The sequence below is a fragment of the Staurois parvus genome, unplaced genomic scaffold (assembly GCF_062004578.1).
Source record: "Staurois parvus isolate SC_StPar_1 unplaced genomic scaffold, SC_StPar_1.0 ptg000299l, whole genome shotgun sequence".
Classification (NCBI taxonomy): Eukaryota; Metazoa; Chordata; class Amphibia; order Anura; family Ranidae; genus Staurois; species Staurois parvus.
The window spans coordinates 2,828,148-2,854,582 of NW_028318095.1; the positions used below are offsets into that span (position 1 = coordinate 2,828,148).

A 26,435-nucleotide genomic window follows, 5' to 3' on the forward strand; every position below is an offset into this window, starting at 1 on the left:
TTTTTATTTGTGAATAACCTAGCTCTACTAGCACAAATCAAAGCAGAATGCAACTCTGTAGATAACTTTCAAATCTGGCTCACTGTCCCTTTACCAGTTGTAAACTAGAATTGAGCATTGTCTGTTTTAACAAAGGGTTAACAATCTCAGGGCTTGGGTTCTGCATTGTATGTCAATGAGAGGACACTCAGCCTGCCCCTATTTGGTCCCTACACTTTCACTATGAAACTTTTCAAATTAGCATGCAGGCTGCCCAAAGGTCCGCTCCAAAGAAACAACTAGAAAGGTAAGACATATATACAATACATTTTTATTATTTTTATATATGTTGTGTAAATTAGAATACATAACACAAATATAACAGGGTTCTCAAAATTGACTGCAAAAGTGAAACTACATTTTAAAGCAGAATCCCATTAAATATGTTTTTCTCCCATGTAGTGGGGCTGTGTCCGCTTTGTATGGGTTAACTGCTCCTTTTGTCCAGGGGCACACTGAAAGGCTATACTTGCCCAATCCTCCAGAAAACAGCACTCTCCCATATCCAGCGGTGGACTGTTCATGCCGTCTTTACATTCAGAGCCAGTGTATGGGCATGATGATGTCAGGAACAGTCCACTCACAAGACTGGTAGTGTGCGGGGGAGGCCAGGATTGACAGGGACCGGTCTTGCACTCTGAGGATCGGTGGACTAGGTAAGTATATCTCCGCTTTCCTCATAATAGACAAAATTGAGCAGTTAAAGCAGAGCTCCACCCAAAAGGGGAAGTTCCGCTTTAAGGACTGCTCCCCATTAAGGATTGGCACCTTTGGGGGGCGGGGGGAAGCACGTACCCGAATTTGACAGGTACCAGCTCCCAATTGCGGTCAGACCGCCTAGGCGATCGGAAACGGAAGTCCTCCCTCCTTCCCTCCCCGTAGTCTTCTGGGACACATGACAGGTCCCAGAAAACTACAGGACCATTCATGAAGCGCAGCGCTACTAATGCATGCACAGTGAGTACCCGGCTGTGAAGCAGCAAGCAATCACAACTGGGTGCCCACGCTGAAGATGCCGGCCTTCAGGAATCCAGAATGGCAGGTGAAACGGGCTGCGGGGGACACACCATGAGACCGAGGGACAGGTAAGTGGCTGTTTTTTAAAAGTCAGCAGCTACAGTTTTTGTAGATGCTGACTTTTATTTTTTAACAGGATGAGTGGAACTCTGCTTTAACCCATGCAGTGCAGGCACAGAAGAATTCATGGAATTCTTCTTTAAGGCACCTGGACATAAAAGATGGCTGTGGTTACCGAAATAACTACATCATAGTCTATAGACTGATTTTTAAAGGCAGAACCTACATAAGCATTACATCAATAAATGACACTGCTTAATTCTTTAACAAGTTTTGTGTACCAAGACCAGACCTGTAGGTATCCACAAATACCCATTGCTTGGACTTTGTGGATTTCCAGTGTGATCCAGGGCACTACCCCTTGGGGTCAATACATGGAGTGGTCAAAGCTGAAGTGAAGTTATTATACTGAAAAATATTTCATTATGGCTTTGCAAATTCCTCATTCCCTTTGCTTTTAATCGCTACAGGTTAAACCAGTACTCGTGTCTCTATGGCTCACCGAAACTTGCCTGGAGGCTTTTTTATGCTTTCCTCTATTGATTTCATCCATAACTGAGCAATGCCAAAACCACAGTGTGACTTATATGAGGAATGGATTCTGCTGGCATTCAAACTATGCTGCAATCCATCCCAAAATGTATTTCATATAAGATCAATAAACTATTTTATCACAAAAGGATAATTCTTTCCAGAGCTGATGTTTCCAGAATATCAGTAATGTGGCTTTACAAACGTTGCACCCCAGGCTCCAACTACACACTTTGGGGAACCAGAGAAACCACTTCTGGCACTGACAGCCAATTAGAGAGCCCAAGCAGTGCTAATTAGAAGCATGTTCCTCATACAAAGTTGTAAAACAAGGAGATTCTTGGAACAACTCCCTTTTTTTTTGGGCGAGAAAGGATCTCAAAGATAAGGGAATTGTGTGCCCTTGGAAATGACTGAATTGTAAACTGTTTGTACTTTACCATCCGTAACCTCCAAATAAGCTTTTGTTGTGATGCTGCCAGCCACATTGAGAGTTTGGCAGATGTAGTAGCCAACATCGGACTTCTGGACATTTACAATTGTAAGGTCACCAGTTTGAGACACCGAGAATCGGCTAGATGACTGTGGAGGCTGGTAGGAGAAGAGCAGATTCTAAAAAACAAAGGCACATTAAGACATATTAATACAATAAGTAACACCATGTAAATCAGGTAGCAAACTGCTAATGCAATTCAGAACACATTACAGTTGTGCTAATGTTTATTTTTTTATTTTTTACAGGTATTTATATAGCACTGTTAATATATGCAGTGCTTTATATATTGTACATCCACAGCAGTCTCTGCCTTCAAGGAGTTTACAATCTACAGTCCCTATCTCACATACAAATATTGGGGCCTGTTTAGAAAGGAGTTAAACAACCTACCAGGATGCAATGGAATATGGAAGGAAACCCACGCAAGCACAGGAAGAACAAGCAAACTCCATGCAGATGGAGTCCTAATTTGGATCCAGTCTGACCTTAGTGCAGCAAGGTAAGAATATTCACTCAGTTGATATATTTTTTAATTTTATAAAATCCAGTGCAGTCTGACTGACAGCTCCCCATGGGGTTTCTAGGTCCAATGGCAGCCTCTTAATACGTGATCTTGTGCTGTGCAACATCTCTACTATGCTCAATATCTATGTGTGTAGCCAGGGTTCTCATGGTTTTAAAAAAAATATGGTGCTTGAACCAGTGAACACACTTTAGCAGATTTAGGGACATTTAGAAAAGATACCAGAGATGAAGAGGTTTTAACTAGACAACCAGCCAGCTACACAGAATGAATGGCTGAATATAAAATAGAGTCACAAGCACTTCGGGTAATATTGGTAAGGCATGAATGTGACTTTTGCCAAACATTCACTGGTGGTGAATCAATCTCTGGCTTTTAATACACATGCACCTGTAAGATTTACCTGCTCTTTGGTAAATGTCTCATAAAGTGTATTTGAAGATTTTTGTTTTAGTATTTGGATACAGTGATGAAGCAAAACAGGAATAAAGGGGAAATCTTCAAGCTGGAAGCTCTGTTCTGGTGACAATTGTCCAAGTGAGCTTTCTTTCACTTTGGAGAGATTTTCTCTCACTTACTATTGTAACTCCTGGGCAAGAAATGAAGATAAATCTCCCCAATGAGATAAAGTTGGCAGAAAACTAAAACAGATTTTAATCCTTCCCAACTCTAGTCAAAACAAATTACAAAAGTGTTGGCTTTAAATATACTTTTAGAATGGAATTAACAGCATATTATTATAATTTTCCCTTATTAACCTGTTTTCTCACATGCCCAATGTCCCTTTAACAGTATCTTTACATTCGGGCAGGAAGGATCACTCAATCATATGACCACTGTGATCTGCTGTCACAGTGGTCACATGATTAGGTTCTGTCCTGTGGGCTCCTGATAATTAGTAGAGACAGAGAGCTGTCTTTGACAGCTTTGTCACTTTGGTGGGAGCTTGCAGTGAGCACACTCTCAGCACAGAAAGCTTTGCTACTCATGGATGCATAAGTGCAGCATATTAGCACCTCTTTGCCACCAAACATATGTGTTACGTTGCACTGTGAATGTTTACATGTTATGTGCAATTAAACCATGGCAACATCTAATGTTTGTGTAGTATTATGTTCAGCAGACTGTGTTCTTCTATTGTTGTGACTTAGATGACGTTCAGAGCACATTTTATGCCCAATTCATGCAAAACTCCACTTAATCCCAAGGGGTTCACATACTTTTTCTTGCAACTGTACGTGAGTGACAAAAGGGTTCACATTTGATCATTGTAACTGGTTTGGGCCTTGAACACAAGGGGAATATTAGGTGCAAAGTATTTAGCTAAGTACAGTTTTCCACTGGGAAAAAGTTTGTTTTGCATCACAATAAATGGAAAATCAATTGGCATGTTGAATGTTGGATGTGTATCTGAATCCATAATCTACGTATATGTTCTTAAGCTGAAAATAACTGGAATAAAAGCAGAATAGTCAATTCCCATAGCAACAGTTGTATTTACTAACTAGTACTGGATGAATGAAAGCTAGATTTTGATTGCTTTGTATTGATAGCACTTTGACGTTCCTTTGATCTGAATGCCAGAAATCAACTTCTATTGTGCAAAGTCAGTTTTTAAGAAGGCAGGAAAATGATGAAATGTGAATAGGGTACCATGCAGCAACCATAAGATATTGGTCTATTGTATTTAGAAGAATGATTTCTGATTGGATAATAACTAAGAGAGATAAGGGTGCTGATTGGAATCTTGGAGTTACTATCCTTTGTAGATTGCTTATTGCCTTTGCTGGTTTATAAACAATGGGATAAAGGAGAATGTTTTGTTACCTTTATTAGCCAGGATTTTGTCTTGGCACCCATGTGACTGGTTGCTATAAACACATATACCTCATTTTCCTTGTAAATCACCATCAATATAAAGAAACATAGATATGAAGCATGTTTAGTGGCTGTCTATCACCATTTTCCTGTTAACAGCAACCCTCATTTTAATTACATGTAAAATTATTCAATAATGCAATAGATTGCACCATATCTCCTGAAATACCCATGTAAGATGCCAGCAAGGTCTGTCACTATGACCGCATTATGTTTCTAATAACCGTACCTCCTCTATTATCTCTGTCAGTATAGATATACTGGCATTACAGCTAAGACAATAATAATATACCAAATAACAGAAGCAATTAAGTTAGTCCAACCTCACAGAGTCTTCATTTTCTACAGATGAAATCAGTCAAAATTGGGATTTTTTAAAACACTGAATTATTTTAAATTTTATGGTACCCACAGCAGTAAAAATCATTAGTGCTTGTTTATGTTGTTTTTGATAATAATAATAATAATCAATATCTTCTTTTTAATGAACAGAAACTAAACAAGAGAGATGATGGATGCAATAAGGCACACCTGTCTATATTTTTTAGGTCAACGTGTTACTACTGTTTTTATGGCCCAACTTTCTATTTAATCTGGCCCTGAGATTCAGTACTGTCATGCCACTTTCAAAAGTTATATAGGGTGTCACAGACTTCAGTTTAAGTCCTCAGACAAATGGCCAAACCAAATGACAGTTTAATAGTCTGCATACTAATGACCAGGTCAGGTGTAGACAAACACAGTCCAGGTTACAGACAATGGAGCAGTGATGGACAATAGAAGATGTAACTTGTGGATGGTCAGAAAACTCACAAAAAAATTGTACAAACACAATCCAAACAATACACAGGAATAATCTAAAACTGGCTATACATAAATTAAAGCAATTTCAGCAGGCACTGGGCAAATTTTGATCCATGTATGGGCAGGCTGGTTGTACTCATATTGTACTATTGATCGACTTGTGTACGACCAACCTGTTGGAAAATGTTCTCTTGTACAGTGGCACAAGCTACAGCCAGCAATGCTGATGAGCATATTCTGTATCAAGTGTGTAGATGGGGAAATCAAGTAAATTTTTCATTCAAGCTGCTGAACAAAAAAAAAAAATGCCTCATCTATGGGCTGCCTTACCCATGCAATGGGTCCCCCTCTCCACTAAAAAGATTAACAGTTCATTTTGCATTGAGGATCATGAATAAGGTACTATACTTACCATACTGCTCCTCCAGGGGATGGTGAGTAGTCCTGAATGCAGACAGTGTGCCTGACTACAGTCCTACATTAAGTGGTCCAAAATCATTAAAAGCCAAACAAAACACAAAGATTTTGAGCACTTTACCACTGTATACATTCTTAAATTCATCACAATTTACGTTTTGGGGATTAAATTTAACATTACCTCTATCATGCCTATTTTTTCTGTTATATACTTGCTTTACTCCAATTTGAAAGCCAAACTATTAGCAGGCAACTGTATGAAACTCACTGATATAATGAAACCCTGTTGGAAGCTGTATGATAAATGGATGACCTTTAACTGATGTAATCAAGCCCTTGTTTATCTCAGAATAACACACACTTTGAATGCACAATAAATTGTACCTGTCACATCATAAATTGATCTGCTGCTGTTAATGGTTTATGCAGATTCCTTAGCTCAATGGAAGCCATCTTGATAACCAAATTTAGCAAGCTGCTCATCTGTGTCAGCCTTTCAGCTGCAGCACTGAATGAACATGCTTGATGGCTCACCTACAGAGAATCAATGCATTCATTGGGGCATTTATTACCTGCATATCATTAAATATGTTTATATGTAAACTGGCAAGGGAAAATAAAAATGTACAGTACAGTACCTGGCTACCCTCCTTCTGCCAAAAGATGGCTGGCTGTGGATTTCCTGTTGCTTCGCACTGGAATGTGACTGTACGTCCCAAAGCCACAACGTGATCACGAGGCTTTACTACGAAATTTGGAGGTTCTAAAAAAGACAATATATTTAAGCTCTCACAACATTTTCATTATCCAGTGTGAGACAGAATGGGCCTCTCCTTCCTCATTTGTTGAAATCTTGGAATTTTATGAAATGTAATATCTCCAAGGACTGACAAGGTGATCCTCTGTCAACTATCAGTTCATAAAGAATCTGTCTTCCCCCGTGGATTTCTGCAAGTCCTAATTATACTAGTATACATACATATATAATACATCTCTAAATTCATTTTGGCTGCTTAAGACAATGTATCTGTCTGGCATAGTGTGGGATTAATTTACTACTTTCTGATTTTGTCTGATTTTACTAGTTTAAAGGGACAGGGTCACCAGACTGTTCATTTCAACATTTTTCATTAACATTGCATTTAACATATTTTAGGCGTATTAATTACCTGTAAAACCTCCCTTGACTATATATCCAAAAGCCTTAAATCTGCCTCTGGAAGCTGTCATCTTGGATGTGATGTCAGCAGCCCCTGGAGACTCAGAGCTGTCACTTAAGCTACATGTAATATTCCCCTTCGCTCCTACCCTGGCAGCTACATAAAAGGTTATATACAGGGGTGAAAGAAGGGGTAAAGATGCTGGGACAGCACATACAGTAATCAGATGTTCCCAGAAGATGAGAGAGCTATGACATGTAAGGGGAGAGAGGGGGCTCTGCTAAGGAACTGACACTTCTGATCAGATTTGCAGGCATGTTGCATTGCAAGTCAATTACAAATTGTTTATGAAAAGAAAAAAATGATGCAAGTAAGCATATAAAATACTTGACCCCCTCTGTGCTATTACCTGCAATTTTTTAAGTTGGTCACAAGGTCTCTCTGAAAAGACTTTGACTGCAATGATAGCAGCTCACGCAACTGCTAGGGGCCAAAAGCAAAGTTGGCCAACAGGACAAATATCAAGGTTGCTTTAATTGGCTGAAAAATGATTTCCCTAGGCAGATATCATATTAGAGGTATATACAAAATGAAAACAAATCTTTATATAGCAGAGGATGTTTGCTCAATGCGTTGACAACAATTTGCATAGAATGCCTAATAGTATAGTTTTATAAATACAGAGGTCTCTGTAGTAGGATTACCTTTAGGGCTTGTTCACATGACAACACAGTCACTCTGCAGTGACACTTTTTTGTAATACCGCAGTTGAGCAACAAACTGCAAGTCAAAGCCCATACACTGCAGTATGAAGCATCACGCATTGGGTGAAACAGACTCAAATAACAGAAAATACAGGAAAATGCCCGACAACACATCTGGTGAGAATGAGCCCTAAGATGAAGCTTGGAGCTTGAGAACAACTTGAACAAAGTTGTATTGTCAGCTCAAGCAGCTCTACCAGCTTGTTCCTCTTATGCTGGTTTATACGGTTTGTATGGTCACTTCATCTAAGAGTAAACAGGATGTGTTGGGAACCATATGTTATATGTTTATGGAAATCTACAGCTGCACCTGGGGATGAAATGCTCGATGTTTCAGCAAATTTCTACTCTATCCAAAAAAAAGAGACATACTTTCTGCATCCATAAACAATCAAATAGGAACCTTTTCTAATCTATCTGTGTGAATGATCTGCAGGTCTCTATATCTTACTTTGAAGCCAAATTCTTCCCGAAACTAACATTTGTACATTAGAACAGTGCATAAGTTATGGGCATCAGTTAGAACTTAAAAATGAGTCGGTTTACTGTTAAATGAGTCCTCACTGTGAACATTGTCACTTACTTCCTATTTTGATACCCATCAGCTCTACAGGAATTCAGTGTCAATGAGGACATAGACATCAATAAAGACCTGGCAGAGGAAGGTCTTCTCTGTTTTTTCTTTTCTGGTGGCGAAGCACTGATCCCTAGACACTGGAGGTTGCCCACTGTTACACTAGGGAAAGGGTTGCTGAACTTAATAATTTTATGAGAATGGATAAACTAACCTCTCAATTACAATGACTGCTGTCAGAACTTTGTTGCAATATGGAGACTATGGATTGAATTTGTTAAACTTTTCTCTTCTCCAATCTTTCAATTTGAGTTGAAGGGTTCATTATGACGCAGTAGATATGAGCAATCGGATTCAATCCACCATCCCTTTTCGCTATCCTCATTCTCCTTCTCCCTTGTTCTGTATTTCCTCATTCTGGTCCTTACTTTTCCACCTTGGTGCAATGGCGGGAACTGCAATTCCCCAGTTGCCTATAGCACTCTGAATGTCCATTCAGCACCTTTTCTATTAACCGCTGTTTCAGTGCTGAGTTATGTAGTGTCTGTGCCTCAGTAGTTCAGATGTAGTCTCTAATGGGGGAACCTGCATCCCACCTAGGTGCTCTTTTGTGTAATGTGTACCATGTTAAAATCCATAAAAATCTAAGAGAGGTTCTGTTTCCTTCTTTCTTCTCATTGCTCACTGTATATGACTGTCACTGTGGGACATACTGTATATATTTTCTGTATGTCATAAAACTTTAATAAAATCTCTATGGGAAACAAATTGAAAGACCTTCTATCCCTGACTCATCCAACTAAAGTAAAAAAGATATATTGACTGCTATCAGTGTCCCCATTGAGGAGATTTTTCCTCACTTTCTTTTTCTGTCTGAGATCCATCCAAAACAGGAGGTGAGGGTGGTTCTCCTGATCAAGGATATAAACAGCAATTAAAAATTGCCTCCTCTATTATATCTGAAACTAATATCTTTGGCTGGTGTTGGAGTCTGACTACACAAAATGAATTACTGTGTTGTCAATCAGAACAATTTGTTAACTTGTAAATTATCCCTTGCAGTGGAGCTGTGCCCGCACTACAAAGCTTAATTGCTTGTTTAAGTCTATGGAGCAAGGAAATGTAGATTTACTTACCCAATTCTCCACTTCTCTGAGCTGCAAGATCGGCCACTGCAGTAACTTCTCCCCCATGCTCCAGCACTCTCAGGTCCTGACCTCATCTAGACCACTGCAGGGTCCATAGCCTTGCAGTGGGTGTGAGGATGCCAAAGGAAATGTCTATCACTGGAGCATGGGGGGGGGGTACCCCCTTTTGGGTAAGTGGAGGGACCAGTAGGTAAAATGCTTTTACTCACCCCTAGACTAAATGGGCAGGTAACCCTTGCACTGCAAGGGAGAATTTTCACTTTTGTTGAAGTTGGGCTTTGAGATTATTGAAAATGAATGAGAGGTGTGCTGTAATTGGGTCCTGCATCACCTCCTGAACACTGACATGCAGCTCTTAAATTTTTATTTTTAATTCTTCTACATGTTTTGCCTGTTAGAGGTATGAAGATTCCATAAACAGCCAGTGAGGTTATAACCCCAAGTAAGTTTGCTTTTTTTTTGTTGAAATATGTTTGGGTTAGGTTTTTGTGGTTCACTTAAATGCAAACAGTGCTTATAGGAGAGAAGTTTTGCCTACTTAGTAACAGCCCAGTAAGAGATGACAGTTTATGATGAGAGATTACATGGAAGGGGAAAATGATTCGCACACACAGTATATAGTCATGGAAAATTAGCAGCACAGTGGAACAAGGAACCAGCCAGGAGAACTTAGTCACAGCCATTATGGCTGTTTTAAATCCCAAAGTAAATTTCTCTGTAAATCAGCTTTGATGCCCACCCATGTGGAATCATATGTCTCTATGCTATTTAACTTTCCCTCAGCAAAGCAAAAACTGGAGGCACCAAGGGATTCTTCAGGCCAGAATACATATTTGCATTCTACGCAGAATTTACAGTTGTGTTCAAGTATCACTAAGACTATTTCAAGTACTATGGACACATTAAAAATTAGAATGGTGTTTTAAATGTAAAACTGCATAAAGTATTATCATACAATACAAAAACAAAAATATCCAAAGTTAAAATTTAACTGCTTGCAGAAGTAGCTAATCTACAGTCCAGTACATGGGAACTTCCCTTGGTATGTGACTGCTCAGACACCTCCACTCACTGCAAAGGTTACATAGTAGACTAGAAGAAGCTCCCATTGCATTTTTGGGAACCTATTTTTTTCCCTGGTCCAGCTAAAACATGCTTATTGGCAACAAACAAAAACAAAAAGTAAAATGTTATCACCTGAATCTGGTAAGGTCTACATGCACATGATTCATCATTGCCTATACTTCATTGCTGTGGACTATTTAACTGATATTGACAATGATAAACCATGCCTGGACAATGTGTGCCAGCACCGGTGTGCAAGTGGTAAAGTCGAAGTACTAATGGGAGACAGTTGTCACCCCATAACAGGAAGTGCCTGAATAAGGACCTTCTTGGCAAGTTCACAAGGTATTATTTCAATGGAAGTTGTAGACTTAAAATGTTTGAAAACAAGTCTGAAATGTATATTAACCCCTTGACGCTAAGCATGCACAAATATGCGGCCTCTTGGCGGCTGGGCCTTGACGCCAAGCGGGCGCATACTTGCGTACCATTTGAAAACATATATGTCCTGTGCACTCCCAGCACATATGTCGGTGTCTCACGGAAAGGTCCCAATTTTCCCTTGCTTTCGGGACCTTTTCCAATCATGTGACCACCGTGACAGTGAATCACAGTGGTCACATGACCCTAAAACCCCACCCCACTTCCTGGTGTCTGAAACCCCTTAAATGGCTGGGAGGTGCCGGTGTGAAGAAGTTACAGGAGAAGTACAGCCAAAGCTCTTTTGGTTGTACTTCTCCTGTGGATCACAGGAGTGCAGTTTTTTGTGCACTTCTGTGACCCATTTTCAGCTGACAGCAGAATGAAGCATGCTGTCAGCTGATGTCACTCAGCCGGTCCAGGCTGGGAAATGCTCCCTACTGAGAGCCTGAGCCAACTGCTGCCCCCTCTATGGCCCAGCGCTCCAGTAGGCTCACAGTAATTGCTCTCTGCTCAGAGCGGCAGTGAGAACTCAGCGATCAGCGGTCATGTGATCGCTGAGTTATGACCCTTAGAGTGGACGGGGACAGATGCAGCATCGGACCAATGCTGCATCCACCTAGGTAAGTATGATTTTTAAATAAAATCCATTCCCATACTTCTCTTTTAACATTATATGAGCTTTTAGTAACTAAGTTAAGATGTGCTTTAGTGGAAACTGGGGGATATAAATATAGAATAGAAATATTGACATCTTGATCCCAGGCTTCCTGTTTATTAGATTACTGACTTAGAATGCTTATGCGGGTCCTGGTTTCACTGGCTAAACACGTATTATGGGTCAGTGACTTATAAGTCGGCCAAGGCATTTCCCATATTTCTAGCGAAGTTATCTGGCTTTAAAAGTACTCTGTCCAGGCAAGGACTATAATCTGAGTTAAAATTAGGCTTATGCTGTATAGCTATTTTGGTTTGCACTTTACAGAATTATGTAGTATGAAACTACATTTTATGTATGAAACTATATTTTAATACACTAAAAACTAAACTACAACTTAGTTTATGTAAAAAAGAATTATTAACATCTATAAGTAGGTATGAGCTTCATGACTTCTTTGACCATAGCAACACATGATGGCTATCATGGCTGAAATATGACTTGATAAAAGCTCTAACATTAAACATGCAATACTGGAAGCAGTGAAAGCAGTAAAAGAGAAAAGCTATGAAATGAAGAGGATAGACTATTGGGGATAACACATTCATGGAAAAAATACTGTATATTAAAATGTAAGTCAGTGACTATAAGAGTTTTGGCAGTGATTAGGCCAGCAAAAAAGGTCTTGCTGGCCCTGACAGCCCACCACTGGAAAGTAGACATTTCTCTGTCCAGTAATAACTATGCAAACACATGGGTTATTTGACATCTAGTGGGAAAATTAGAAGGATTATATATATATATATATATATATATATATATAGATATATATATATTAGTCAGAAGGTTTGTCACAGCCTAAAAACCAGCGATGACTGTGGTGTATTACCTTATTTTATCTTCTCACAATTACCAGTATTTTGATTGGTTGTTGGGTAATGGAGAACATTGATGAAGAGGAGCTGGAGGCTGTTTCAGTCATGATAATGTGATGAATGAAAAACGAAGAGTAATAAAATTCCAACTTACCAAACAGAACTAAAAAATAAAAAGGAACATAAAAGGAAAATATGTAAAACCATAACTTAAAAAAAGCAAAAAAACAAACAAAAAAAAACAAGTAGCATGCATGTAAAGTTGATGATCAAATAAAAATAAGGAACACATGTAATAAATAAAAAAACAGAAAAATAATCAACAAAATAATGGCATAACTGTTACAAACATTCAATTATATGGCAAAAAAGCATACAGGTTTACCAAGTCTGTGACTAATCTGTTAAAAATAAAGCTAAACGAATGCATGTGCTCAATAACAACCAGAACCCTGTTTTAATTTTTTAGTGGTGGGGAAATAAATGAAAGGAAGCAATCAAATGGTCGCTGTGGGCAACATCATGGGCTTCTGTACAATAGTTTTCACAAATGTTTGCCAGTGTTTGTTATCATGCAATAAATGTCAGCAAAAATGTAAACAGGCCTGGAAACATTTAAGAAGGTTTCATTATTTTAATCGAGTACATTAAAAAAAACTAAAGACTAGAACTTTGCCAGCATACTGTGGTATAGTGATAATCTTGTCCTTTAGTCACAGTTAAGCAACACTATACCAAGGTGTGCTGGAGAAGATCCCCATTTTCCTAAGACTGCATGGTGGTACCATCCAACAATTCACAACAGCACCCTACATGAACTGTAGGCAAGCCTGCAAGGTGTCCAATGGATGCAATACAACTTCTCTGGAGAATAGAATTGACCGTTGGCTCTTTATGATTCCAAATGACTGCTTTGTACAGAGTTTCAATAAAGTCTCCTGCTGCAAGCAAGGGTATAAAATGAGCACAGTCCACATTTATTCTTTCATCCTGATAGCAACATGGCATAACTTTCCTTAGACTGTTACAATTTTAATACGGGAAAACCTTAAAGTGGAATTCCAGAGAAAACTTTTTTTATATGTTCAGAAAGAGTGGTAAAAGAAAAAATAATCTAGGTTTTTATTGCTATTTGTGTACCCTCTGCAGCGGTTCACCCTGACATCCATATACAGCAGAAAATGAGAAGAAATCTCAGTAAGTGGGGTGATCTGGTCTTAGCTCTCTATAGAACAAGGATCCCCACTGGAAGATTTTACCTCACCTCCTGTTCCAGTGACAATGGTAACATTTTGTATTCCCCCTCATTTTCTATCTCCATGAAAAGGGTCATCAAGGCTAAAAGTGAGAGTGAATCTTCTCAAGAGAGATACAGAGAACAATAAAAACATGACAAGAGTTTTTTTCCTTTCCCTCTCTACCCAAGACTAGAAATAAAGTTTTGGGTGCACTCCAACTATACTCTTTATCAACCCAGACCCATCTAGCCTTGACCATATTATTGAAAGCCATACTCATTATAGGCAATCCAGCCCCTTGGAAGGTCTAAAAAATGTGGATTCTTTGTAAGTGTTCATCTGTCCAGTCATGGAGGACTAGAAAGCAGAAAAAGTAAGAAATACCCTTGTGATATAGTTATTTTTTGCAAACAAGAGGTAGAACAGATGGGCTGTGGTGCCTACATCAGCACTGCACACTTTCAGACATTGTAGCAGTGCTTTCACATTAAGAACTGTACAGATTCATTAGTCCACATAAGGATTTATTTCACTAGGAAGCAACAGGACTACCCCACATGAATATATAATGATCCATTTTGGCTGGCTACTTTTGTAGCTGTGGTGCCATGTGTTTCTTAATTGCCCTAAGAGCCATCAAATTTCAGACCTTTTCTGCTTCTTGCACCAGTGACAAAACTGATGCACAAACTGAAAACTGACTTTGCTAACCACCAGTAACAAGCCAGAATAACAGAGCAGGGTTTGTTCTGTGGCTATCAATGTAACCTGGTATGTCAACACATTGGAAAGTGCACTTATGTTAAAATAACAGCAGTCAGCTGGCGATATAATATTATTTTACATATGAGTAATGTTTTTGGCTGTTGACCTTTCATACTGCTACAGCATAAAGGAAAGTCATTCAACCAACTGAATAATACACATCAGAGACAATTCTGACAAATGTCTAATGAAAAACTGTAAAATATTTAAAGCACTGGAGAAAATGTGCCAAAAAGGACAAATTAAAATAGACTTCCCAAGGACAAAAAAACTCTCAAAACATTGTGTTTCACATATTAAACTGTGTATCTGTTTCCCAGCTGTTCATCACATAAAAACATGCAGCGAAGGAAAAATGTGGATTTCACACGGTTGTGAGGCTGGGATTACATATTTAATTTTTAGAAAAACTTTCCTGCATGCATAATGTACACATTTTTTATATTTCTATCATATGAATGTGATTATGCTGAAATATCAACATTTTTTTGCCTCACTGATGAAGCTGATGCATATGTTTGTTAGGGTCTTATATCATTCTGCTATACTGTTTACACATAGATTCATCACCCACCACTTTATAAGCTTTAGAATAAGTTGTATCCACAAAATCATCTCCGTTACAAGGTGACTGTAAGACCTCAAAAGAGGTCTGTCTATTTTTCAAGTTCACAACAAAGCACTGTGATGGTGTGCACTGGGGAGAAATGTAGACTTCTTATGTAGTCTAGCAGACTTCTTGTGTAGTCTAGAAATGTAGTTTTAGTGCGTTGTACTTTTTTTTCAGTAGAGTGAATTAAAACTTGTTGCAATGTGTTAGGAAGTGATATAGGAGGAAATAGTGGAAACATTCTTCAATGTAGTGCAAGACAGCTAAAAAAAGGAGTGCATGCATTTTTTTTAATTCACTCTGGTGTGAAAGCCCTTAAACTTTTGGTGAAAAGTGCTATAGCAAGCCAGGAAAATCAATTCTCCAGTATAATCTAGTAATTCAGCCCTTCATTTATTGCTTACTCATCCCAAAGGGATGTTGCTGTTTGTTAACATTTCAGTAAAGGTCTGCTTTAAAAACTTGAAAAACTACAAAAAAGAAAGTTGATAAAAGTCTACCGTTTATTACTGTGCTAAATGATGAAGCTGCATGTAGAGTCTAAAAAAACAGCTAGAATCTACTCACAATCAAAAAGAAATGACATCTGCAACTGTGAGTATTCTACAAATAGTCTACTTTTGCAAGAACATCAAAGGCAAAATTAGACAGGTCTCACACAAACTTTGCTTTTTTGGGGGTGGGAGGAGACTAAAACACTTTGCAAACTTCAAAATCCTTAAAATTCTCACAATTCTTATACATTGCCTACATATAATTTTCAATCTGGGAATATTTAGAGTTCTGATATATAGGTAAATTCTAAATTACAACGTGCAACTATGAGTCACCACAATTCACTAGTGATGCTCTTCAGCTCTATTGCTTAAAAACATGAGATAATAGTCTGTTAATTCAGCCATCCTCAGCTGAAATAGGTGTCAATCATGTCTATAGAAGGGTACTGACACCCCCTCTCTTATTTTGGGAAACAGTTGTTTATACAGGGTGAAAACCTCTTCTGATCTCTAGGTTACTGCCTGTGAATAGCTACCTTGGAAGCCAGTGCTTTAGCTGTCAGTGCCAGGCATTCGAATGCATAAAAACAATGGCCCCAGTTCTGGTACCTGAGGAGGGCTGGATCATGTGTACAAGTCTAGATACCCTCATAAGTCAATGGTTGGTGTAAATATATAGCTGAGAAACAATACATGATTTAAAAGCAGGTCACTGCTACTATAGTATTCTACGCTCTATGCTTTCTACACCTAAAAATACTATGCACTATGGAAGAGCATTACACACTGCACAGCATATCTAACTATGGAAAGTGCACAGTTTATAGTGGGTTTGCTTTTAAACTTCAGCAGAATGAAAGGAGAGATCACTAGTAGCAGCGACATGTGAAGGCCGCATACATCCAGGTCAAGAGTGTACTTCTTTTCATGGCTCTTTTATCATGGGGAATCAATATGAAAAGTAAATACTGTTCAAGTGATGAAAGTTTAAATCCCACTAAACACTAAACCTCAAAGATAGACTGCTCTTAACCTCCTTTGAAGCAAAACTATAGATTACAGTCGGAAGTCCAGGACAAATAATCTACTCCCTGCAAGTACACAGATGTCGTCTTCCCACAGAAAGGTTATTATCCATATTTACTGTGTGGGGCTTAAAAAGATCACATTATGTGAACACCAATAATCCCAGCTTCCAGGATTCTTCTGGAAGATCTTCAGGTGTGTATTCATAAATCATGACATTAAATCTTTGCAGACCAGTAAGGAAGACTGAATAGCAAAGTCTTATTGTTGTGTCTGAACTACAACACAGTAGAGACTTTAATTTATTATACTTGTCATAGGCTTCGTCTACTAACTTTCTATCAATGTCTCTGCAAGATTGTGACATTAAAATATGTATATGCAAGTCCCAGATAGGAAAACACATCCAGACACTTACTTGGCCCCTGCAGAGACCACTAAACAGAGAAGAGGAGTGATACTGATGAAAGAGATTTGCAGGGTCATCAACCACAGTCTGCATTAAAGAACACTTTACTGAACGTTTGGGTTTACTGAGCCATTAAGTTCAATACACCTTATCTGCACCAAGTATCAGCAAGCACTCTGTGTGTCAGATTCCATATTTTAAGCCTGTATCTGCTGGCTTAAAGTTCATAGGGACTTTGGTGAACTCATCTGGACTGTGGCATTATCTTGGATGTAATCAATGCTACCACCATGCTTTAGCAACTGTAATATAGAAATAAAATGCCAGTAGTATAACTCCATATTTTCCACATTAATCAATGGTTAACACAGTGCACGTCTCTACTAATGCTGATAAAGGAAGCCAAAGTCAGTCTCATCTTGCATAGGTCAAAAAGACCTTCACATTGAATTATTCTTTATGGGAGTGTTCAGATCTCAAGATAACGTAAAAGTGTTACTAAACCCACAATAGTAAAATCAGTCTGTATATACAGTAAAGTGTGCTTGTTATACTCCCTGTGGAACCTAAAGGGTTAATTCTCCACATTGCGTAAAGAGAATGTTTGATTCTCTCTTCTCTGACTCTCCCCTTCTTCCAGTGCCCTCTAAATATCTCCTGATAGAACATAGTTTAGAGTCCCTATGCACATGCTCAGTTAATGTGTATGGATAGAGAGTTTTTTTTTCTTGGGAGGGTGCATGTGATCAGCACAGAGCCAATCAGCACTGTCCAGACAGAGGTCAGGGGCCCTGCATCCTTCTACAGCAGAATGAAAACTCCTCCTACAAGTTTTTACCAGTGCTCAGCTGGATACTGATAGAAGACAAGGCTGTTATAAACTGCTGATAAGAAAAGGTATTTAGTTGTATATATTTACTACAATAATTGCACTTCCATGTCTGTGTACTGTGGGAGACCAGATATAGTGAATGCAGGGTCCTGGGTTTAGTAACACTTTAAAAGGCATTTTATGTTAGTTAGCACTGCACCAAGAGAAAGGCAATAAAAGCTCACTTTGTTACTATGCTTTGTACCTTAAGAGTGGCATCTACCTCTTTCAGGTGAGAGGTACTGAGGTCACATTCAAAGAGAGGCTCAGGTGAAAAAGAACCTTTTGTATTGCAGAGAGGTGTCTTTGTAGGAAAGAGCTTATAGTTGGCTGTGGTGTGTTTGCAGTGTTCAGAAATGTTTGGCAATTGAGGAAGACTGAACAAAACATCAGCTAATGGGAGAAGATACTATTTTTGCAAATACTGTGAAGGAGTAGGGGAATCACAATGTTTCAACTTACAAGGGTACTTTTTGCAGCATTATGGCTACACAGTATGAGCACAGATTATTATCCATATTCAAGCAATTGTGTATTGTTGTCTTTGAAGTGCACACATGCCCAGACTATAGGCATTTAATTATTTGCTTATTTTTAACAAGCAGTAAAACGTAAAAGCCTTCACTGACCTCTCTAGCTGCAGGCACTGTAGACAAATTCATTCTTAAAGTTCGCAACAGAAGCACTTAAATTACATCCCCTCTCCCCTTATTTTCTCTGACAGCAGTGAATTGGCAGCCTGCTGGCCTTCTAATGTAAACAAACAACAGCTGCTGTTAGAAGCTGCATAAATTAAACCCAGCAAAGCATCTCTGCCGTGATCTTCGAGGATGAATTGTTCCATACAGTATGCAGATACAGAGGTCAGTTAGGGCTTGTTTTAAAGCTCCTTTACTGCTTGTTAAGAACATGTAACACTTTACTTATCATAATATTACAATTGTGGCTTTTCAGTTTTTATCTAAATCTAATCCCTTAACAATACAGCTTCTTTGCTTATTGCTACAAACCTATGTGCTCACATCTGTGCTGTGTGTAAAAAATACATGTCAAGATTGCTAAATGAGACCTTATTGAAGCACAAAACTAGTACAAAAAGAAAAACACAAATACATTTTTCACTGGATAACTTAACAAAGACACCTTTTTTGACTCGTAAAAACTTCAAACAACAGAAAACAGCCAAAATATATATATATTGTCATCTCAAGTTATTCACAGCTAGCATGATAAAAAAAAACGTGTTTGCTTTATAATAAAGCATGTTCCTTACACTACACAGATAGGTTAACAAACCATACCTTGAACTGTTAATACAGCTGAAGCTTCTGTCTTGCCAACCATGTTTTCAGCTATACAAGTGTATGATCCCATATCTGATGCTGTTACCTTGCGAATTCTAAGAGTATGATCATCTCGAATTTCATACCTTCAAAAAACATAGAAGTAATATTTGTTGGAAAGCATCTGACATAAATCCTTCAATGTTTTCCATTTTTAGGCAGGTCTAATATGCAAAGAATAAAATAATAAAATGATAAAGTTTCATTATTGCTACATTTAATATCTCTCTTGTTTTGCTCCTATTGGCGCCTGCTATAAATATCCTTTCTACCCAATGGGAAATGTTCAACTTGCATGTTGATCTGTAAGATTTACAGTGTATATACTGTAAACAGTGGAATGTTGTATTTATTTAAATGATCTATAAGCCTTTGTGGATGAATGTAGACAGCTATATACAGACATACAGACACCTACAGTATGCTGAAAAGCACAAAGGTTCTGAAAGTTCTCCTTTGGGCACATCAGATGCTTCAATATCATATTCAGCTTTAATACAACAAGACAGATAACAAATACCTTTTTACTAAGGTTCTTCTTAACTATGTTATGTAAATAAAGAATATACCTTGCTTTTGGTAGATCCCCATCATCTTTTCTCCACCGAACTGTAGGAACAGGATCACCCCTCGCTTCACATTCAAACTCAACGCTATCATCTACAGTGACCGCCATGTTACTTGGTCTTTTCTCGAAAGATGGTCTTTCTACAAAGCAGAACAAGTTCACGCAGGTTACATAAGAACCATTCTTTAATCAGATTTTTTTTTTTAAATGGCTGTTGCTGGGTCAGTGATCATTTGGAGAATTGCATATTCCCCAATTCTTTCACTCTGTACAGAATCGGCCCTGGATTGAATATTGCCATTTGGTAATTATGCAGACTACGGTTTTCGAACAATAAGCTCTAAAAGCACCAATCTGCTGAAAATTTGGGTGACACTGAATAACTGTTATATCTATGGCTTTGGCCAAGCAAATTCAGGGAACAGGTGACAGGCTGGGTTTCTTTTCCCAGGGTGTAAAGTATTTAATGCTTCAATGACCTACTGCTGTCGCCAACTTTGAATAGTAGAATTTAATTAGCTGCACTTACATTTTTGTAGTATATCTATTCTTATTTCCATGGAAAATATGTAATTAGAGAGGTCATCTACTGATGGGCATCTATTATCCCACGGTTTGTTCAAGGGGCAGCCTCCTAAAGTTCAGGTCATGTGTTATCTTTATCTAATTAATTAGGAGTTAGAGCTCTGACATTGAATTAGGATACTGAGCTTGATATTTGATTTCGGCTACAGGAGAGCCACCTGTTCTGCAGTTGTTCCAGTCTGCCTGCCTCTTCTAGAGCTCACTTTATTAAAAACTAAAACTATTTATTAAAAGGAAATTCCAGAATGTACCCTGTTGTATCGTAAGCAGTGTAAAAATCTTAATAGTATAACTTTGCAATGTACAGATATGCGTATGAAATAAATAAATCAGTGTACACATTTATGGGTGTATTCAGCAGATCAAATAACAGTATGTCTGTGGCTCTCTCAAACAGCTTTATCCGACCATCCTGTGGAGGTTAATATTGACTAAAAAACTTTACCCGATCATAATTTTTTGCCCACCAATAAACTGGCACATGAGATATCATGCCACAGGTCCCTTCTTCTAGCCCCTCTCCTCTGCAAAGAATTGCAAGCTTTTTGTGCTATGGTCTGCTGTATATTTTGTCTGACAGCAGTCAGATAATGGCAAATTCTACCAACTTAAGTGGAAAGGAAGTATTAAGCTGGCCATAGACAGCTCAAACTCCAGCCAATTCCTTCTGAATCGGGCAGAATTTGAACTATGGGTGGCCCCGCAAGCACCACTCAGCTCGACACTACCTGGCCATCTGATGTTATCACTTTTTGATAGCGCCACTTCCATTGATATTTCATATGCCACACGGGGTAAGATCAGGCTCCACACTTTGCAATCACATCTCAGGTGCTGGCTCTGCTTGTCTCCGCCAAAGCAATCAATTGCACCAGCAACAGAAATGCCACACACCAAGGTGCAAAATAACAATCTTTGGCAAGCAAGATGTGTGAAAGATAAGTGAGATGACTCTGCTACTTTATTCTCATGAACAAAGGCAAAACAAATTTACAATTCTTGAGCTGCCTACCCTCCTACACACATGGAAAATTAAACACTGAAAAGTTATAGTGAGTGATAGCATGAGAGCATGAAACTAACAAACCTACCCAAAGCAAAATCCATCCATTCTGCTAAACAGTTGCCTGCCTAAGCTGTATTATCTGTAAACCTTGCCTGCTATTTCTGATAAATACTGATATCAGGGAACACCATCAAATCAGAAAAGCAGTATCTCGACTTCCATTTATTTTTAAATATACAGTATAATTGCAATCCTAGATATCTGCGTTTATTCTCACCATGGAGAAAATGTAAAAAATGATGATTACTTTCTTTCCAGGATTAGTACTCTTTAATACTCTTCTTCACAAGATATAATTATAATGACAGGCAATCACTAAAATGTTCTCTCTCATTTATTACAGCCAAAAATAACAAACAGCACCTGTTTCAACAAAAGCATTTCATCCCGTGGGACTTTTTCTTTTTGTGGCGCTATAATGCAGTGTAAACCAATCAGATTAAAAAAAGATTTCCTATAAAAAAAAGGCTAATGCTGTGTTTATCTACTGTTGATAGTTTGAGTTTATCTGCTGTTTTTGTTAAAAACCATCAACCTTTGTAGCTTTAAGTCTGTGGGAGAAAAGGCAAAAAAAATCATGAATATCTCAGTTAATAGGTTGTTCCATCCAAAACAGATCCTTGATTCTCTAAGTAGGTGCTGATGGGCTGAATCCACTACCAACTTTCTATAACTCCTAGATTGTAAGCTCTAACAAGCAGGGCCCTCTGTATCCTCTTGTACCAAATTGTATTATAACTGTAATGTCTACCTTCATTTTGTAAAGCGCTGCGCAAACTGTTGGCGCTATATAAATCCTGTATTATAATAATAATAATTATCATGGATTGCAGTGATGAGATTTCTGGGGACTAATTACCTACCATCTCCATTTAACTTCAGTGATATAATAAGGTAAGCAGTAGGGTCAGCTGTCCACAGTGAAAAAAAAAAAAAAAAAAAACGGGACACAATACTGCATGATAAAAACTAGAAACAAATTAAAATTAAACTCTTTATAAAAAAGTGTGGGCTATCACTGTTGACCTGTCACTGCCTCTTTCACTTTACAAATTACCAACCAGCTATCAATTATAATACACCATCCTTTTTAAAGTAAAACTAAAGGCATACCTTTGTTTGTTTTAGATAGAGTAAGGGAGTGTTATAACCCCTGCCGGGTGTTTTTTAGTGACCAATTGGGGAGATTTACCCCCGTCTCTCCCAGAGCCAAAACAGAAAGGTAGAGGAAATCATTCCAAAAGTGAGGAAATCCATGGTTGTCATCAGGGTCACCAGAACTATTGTCCCCATTTGAACATTTTCCCTCTATTTCTGTTTTAGGGACAACCCAAAATGTGGGATTTTCTTTCACTTTTGGTGACAACAGTAAACAGGACTAATAGAGAAGGAGAATCTCCCTAATAGGGGCACAGACAGCAATACAAACCTACGCATGTCTAGACATAATTTTTCATCATTATGACTATGTTTTATGTTTATTCTTGTAGCCCTGATGAAGGGAGAGTGGTGTTGCCCCCAGAATGCACTGACTGTTTTGCATGACTTTTTTTACCAATTAAAATGATGTTGGGCTCTTTCATCAGTTTTTCGTCTGGCATTCTATTCTATATTTCTGTTTTAAGCAATAAAAAAAAAATCTAATCTCAGAGTTCTAATTTATTCTATCCAAAAAAAGTTTTGCCTTTAGTTATACATTAATGCATAATACAGCAAATGCAAGCAGCAAGAAAAAAAATTAAAATGCACATAAAGTGTGCAGTATTCATTGCAATACTGGCTAACAGTATTCACTCTCTTTTATAAATTGGCCCCATAAAGACAATTAACATATACAGTATGCTATAAGATTTGGAACCAACACTGGAAATAGAGATTCAAAAAGGATTACAAAAATCTAAATCAAACCCAGATTCAAAATCAAACCCAGAGCAAAGGTATGTGTGGGGTGTTGCTCATATTAACCAACTAGAGTCACCTGTTTTTTTGGCTGAAATCACATTTTTCTATATGTCATGCATAATGAGGATTAGGATTGCAGTGTTGTGCACTTTAGACATGTTTTACATAAATACTGATCTTGAGGCTAGCCATACATGTATTAATTTCTCACATCAAACTGGCTGACTCTGACTGAACAGGATAAATATCATATATTCCTCCATCAATGCTAAACAGCAAAGAAACTTCCTTGAGGACTATTGTATACTGACAGCCAGCACCTACGGCTCTCAGAATACCTGAACATTGCGAGAAAATGATGCTGTGCTACCCCAAAAAAAACAACCCCTGTGATAACTAATGAGCCAAACAATATGATCCAAAAAATGTATACAAATAAAAAAGCAAATGGAATAAATGGGATAACGTGACTCAATACATATTAGGTGAGCAAAGAATTATGAGCAAATCACATGACACATACAGTACATAAGCATGAATAAATATATAAATAAACAATAATATTCTTGACCCAGTGTGTAAACAATATAAATATTGGGTGATATTGAATCACATGACATGTACATAAACCATGAGAAAACAATGTGAAAAAACAATGTGAAAAACACAACTGTGCAGTCTTAATAAATCTGTGTATCTTCAACACATGTGAAAATCCAGTGACCACTGCACCACCAGATAGCGTGCACGTTCAACTCCAGGCTGTGACCCACAGGGGTCAAAATATAACTGTATATACACTCGGCAGTGAACACAGCCATCCATGGGGTGGGGGCCATGTAAGAGGAGATTGTCTGGCTTTCTCCATGAGGGGACATCACTACTGCTGGTACGCTCATAAGTGGTTTACTGTTTTTCGCCAAGAGGATTGCCCTCTACTGCCGAGTTGATATAAAGTTATACGTTGAAGATATTTGACCTCTGTGGAGTGTTTACATGGTTTATGCACGTCATGTGATTCAATATCACCCAATATTTATATTGTTTACACATTGGGTCACGAATATTATTGTTTATTTATATATTTATTCATGCTTATGTATGTATCATGTGATTTGCTCATCATTTTATGCTCACCTAATATGTATTGAGTCAAGTTATCACATTTATTCTATTTCCATTTGTATATTTTTTGGGGGCCATATTGTTTGGCTCATTAGTTATCACAGAGATTGTTTTTTTTGGGTAGCGCAGCATCATTTTCTCACAATCTTTTTTACACTATTGGTATTATAGGTACAGTGGGGATCGAAAGTTTGGGCACCCCAGCTAAAAATTTGTATTAATGTGCATAAAGAAGCCAAGGAAAGATGGAAAAATCTCCAAAAGGCATCAAATTACAGATTAGACATTCTTATAATATGTCAACAAAAGTTAGATTTTATTTCCATCATTTACACTTTCAAAATAACAGAAAACAAAAAAATGGCATCTGCAAAAGTTTGGGCACCCTGCAGAGTTAATATCTTGTACTGCCCCCTTTGGCAAGTATCACAGCTTGTAAACGCTTTTTGTAGCCAGCCAAGAGTCTTTCAATTCTTGTTTGAGGTATCTTTGCCCATTCTTCCTTACAAAAGTCTTCCAGTTCTTTGAGATTTCTGGGCTGTCTGTCACGCACTGCTCTTTTAAGGTCTATCCATAGATTTTCAATTATGTTGAGGTCAGGAGATTGTGAAGGCCATGGCAAAACCTTCAGTTTACGCCTCTTGATGTAATCCCCCCTGGATTTCGAGGTGTGTTTAGGATCATTATCCATTTGTAGTAGCCATCCTCTCTTTAACTTCAGCTTTTTCACAGATGGCATCAAGTTACCATCCAAAATTTGCTGAAATTTTATTGAATCCATTTTTCCTTTTACTCGCGAGTTGTTCCCTGTGCCACTGGCTGCAACACAACCCCAAAGCATGATTGATCCAACCCCATGCTTAACAGTTGGACAGAGGTTCTTTTCATTAAATTCTGTGCCCCTTCTTCTCCAAACGTACCTTTGCTTATTCCGGCCAAAAAGTTAAATTTTAACCTCATCGGTCCACAGAACTTGTTTCCAAAATGCATCAGGCTTGTCTATATGTTCATTTGCAAAGTTCAAACGATGATTTTTGTGGTGAGGATGTAGAAGAGGTTTTCTTCTGATGACTCTTCCATGAAGACCAAATTTGTACAAGTATCTCTTTATAGTGGAATAGTGTACCACAACTCCACTGTCTGCCAGATCTTTCTGGAGGGATCGTGCAGTCAAACGTGGGTTTTGAATTGTTTTTCTCACAATCCTGCGAGCTGTTCTGTCTGATATTTTTCTTGGTTTTCCAGATCTTGCTTTAACTTCCACTGTTCCTGATGACTGCCATTTCTTAATTACATTCCAAACAGAGGATATTGACATCTGAAAATGCTTTGCTATCTTCTTATAGCCTTCTCCAGCTTTGTGAGCGTCAACTATTTTCAGTTTCAGTTTTCTAGACAACTGCTTAGAAGAACCCATGGTGCTGATTGTTGGGGCAAGGTCAGATGAGTCTGGGCATTTAAAACCTTTGAGATTGACATCACCTGGTCTTCCCAGACGACGATTGAGAACAATCCATGACACTGGCAGGTCTCAGCTTTGCAAAGGGGGCAGTGCATGCTATAAATTCTGCAGGGTGCCCAAACTTTTGCACACGTAATTTTTTAGTTTTCTGTTATTTTGAAAGTGTAAATGATGGAAATAAAATCTAAATTTTGTTGACATATTATAAGAATGTCTAATCTGTAATTTGATGCCTTTTGGAGATTTTTCCATCTTTCCTTGGCTTCTTTATGCACATTAATACAAATTTTTAGCTGGGGTGCCCAAACCTTCGATCCCCACTGTAGGTGCTAGCAGCCATCCAGTTTTTTGTTTTGGATTTTGGCAGCGCAATGGGAAAACATATGTATATTTTTGTTCTTTGTAGAATACCTGAACAGTGGCTGCATTTGATTAGATCCATCCAGCTCCTTTTGCTGAGCCAAGTGGTGCCATCAGAGCCACTCACAGCTTGGATTTCAGCCAATTCAGGATGAGTCAGCCAAAATTCGAGCCATCTA

The 26,435-nt window shown here is 38.2% G+C and overlaps 1 protein-coding gene across 3 annotated transcripts in view; it reads right to left on the reverse strand.

Moving 5' to 3' along the window:
- ROBO1 (roundabout guidance receptor 1) overlaps positions 1 to 26,435 on the reverse strand; it is a 1,375,987-nt gene that overhangs the window by 117,041 nt on the left and 1,232,511 nt on the right. For all 3 annotated transcript variants that reach the window (XM_089682911.1, XM_089682910.1, XM_089682909.1), the window contains 4 exons: positions 19,758 to 19,896; positions 19,147 to 19,274; positions 6,404 to 6,528; positions 2,088 to 2,259 (listed from right to left, as the gene is read on the reverse strand). In XM_089682911.1, coding sequence (XP_089539037.1) covers positions 2,088 to 2,259; positions 6,404 to 6,528; positions 19,147 to 19,274; positions 19,758 to 19,896 — 564 coding nt within the window. The remainder of the gene's footprint in view (positions 1 to 2,087; positions 2,260 to 6,403; positions 6,529 to 19,146; positions 19,275 to 19,757; positions 19,897 to 26,435) is intronic.